This window comes from Protobothrops mucrosquamatus, unplaced genomic scaffold (genome assembly GCF_001527695.2).
Source record: "Protobothrops mucrosquamatus isolate PMUCROS unplaced genomic scaffold, P.Mucros_1.0 scaffold2282, whole genome shotgun sequence".
Classification (NCBI taxonomy): Eukaryota; Metazoa; Chordata; class Lepidosauria; order Squamata; family Viperidae; genus Protobothrops; species Protobothrops mucrosquamatus.
In genome coordinates this window covers 180,758-181,989 of record NW_015388369.1, presented here as the reverse complement: position 1 = coordinate 181,989, position 1,232 = coordinate 180,758, and the positions used below count along the sequence as shown (strand labels likewise).

Below are 1,232 nucleotides of genomic sequence, written 5' to 3'. Positions count from 1 at the left end.
TCCATCTAAAAATATTCTGAGAAATATGACTAAAGCATGAAGTTGAGAAAGGAAGAACAGGCAACTTCTTCCAGTGACAACCCATCATAATAGGAAAGTTGAGGGAGACGGTGAGGGTCCCCCAGAGCTGGCAAGGGGGTCTGTCTTCTCAGTCCTGCTTCTGCTACAACCTGACGGAAAGATCAAATCTACCTTCTGCATTTCTTCTAAATACGCATGGGTGAAACCCCAAGATTCTCCTAGAATTAAGGTCACCTTGGTTGGTCGGGGCTGCACAACATGCAAAGCATAGGGACACAGCTGCATTCTCACAACGTGTCCCCCAGGCAGAAAGAGGACTAGGCTCAACATCTAGAAAAGTCCCTGTATCAATGTTTTTGTTATATTCTCGGGACCCGTAATGTCAGGAAAACAATTCCAAGATGAAAGCGTGGAAATTCAACCATCAGAGATTGAGGAAATTTACCTTCTGCATTTCTTCTAAATACGCATCGGTGAAATCTCGAGGATCTCCTGGAGTCAAGGTTGCCCTGTGTTCTTCCATCTCTTTTTTCATAAAAACATCTACTTCCTTTGCAGTTACTAGTATTGTCTGGTGAGGCAGGGGGAGATGTCTCACCAAGGGCACCTCGTTGTAAAGCTGCCAGCAAATGAAAGAAAAAGTGAACTGAAGGAGTATATACTGAGCAGGAAAAACATCTTCTTTGCTGCTATTCTCAGTTTGGTAGGCTGTGAAATATCCCAATAGGTTAAATTTCAGTACAGAAGCTGTCCTAATTAAATGGATAACTGCCCGGGTCAACCAAATCACTCAGAAAGAGCTTTTACCCGGTTGTCCTTGCACTGATGATATGATTTTCTAATTCCTAGGAAAGCAAGAATTTAGAACAGATTATTTATAGCTTGGGGTTGAATTGTGGGTTCCTTGGTGCTGTTGTGGTCCATCAGCTGTCAGCAGAGCTAGCAGCAGAGTCAGACGAGGAGGAGGATGGGAGGGGGAGCCTGGGTCAACTTCAGAGCTTTTGGAAGGCTCTGATGCCCACAGTAAAAAATGACAATAAAGATTATCTATCCATCTGTTCATCCATCATCTATCTATCTATCTATCTATCTATCTATCTATCTATCTATCTATCTATCTATCTATCCATCCATCCATCCATCCATCCATCCATCCATCCATCCATCTATCTATCTATCTATCTATCTATCTATCTATCCATCCATCCATC

General features: G+C 42.7%; 1 protein-coding gene across 1 annotated transcript in view; it reads right to left on the bottom strand.

The window, feature by feature from the left end:
• Positions 1-1,232, bottom strand: part of LOC114923180 (cytochrome P450 2C5-like) — a 6,051-nt gene that overhangs the window by 1,690 nt on the left and 3,129 nt on the right. The window contains exons 3-4 of the mRNA XM_029285801.1: positions 829-866; positions 467-640 (exon numbers count right to left, since the gene is read on the bottom strand). Coding sequence (XP_029141634.1) covers positions 467-640; positions 829-866 — 212 coding nt within the window. The remainder of the gene's footprint in view (positions 1-466; positions 641-828; positions 867-1,232) is intronic.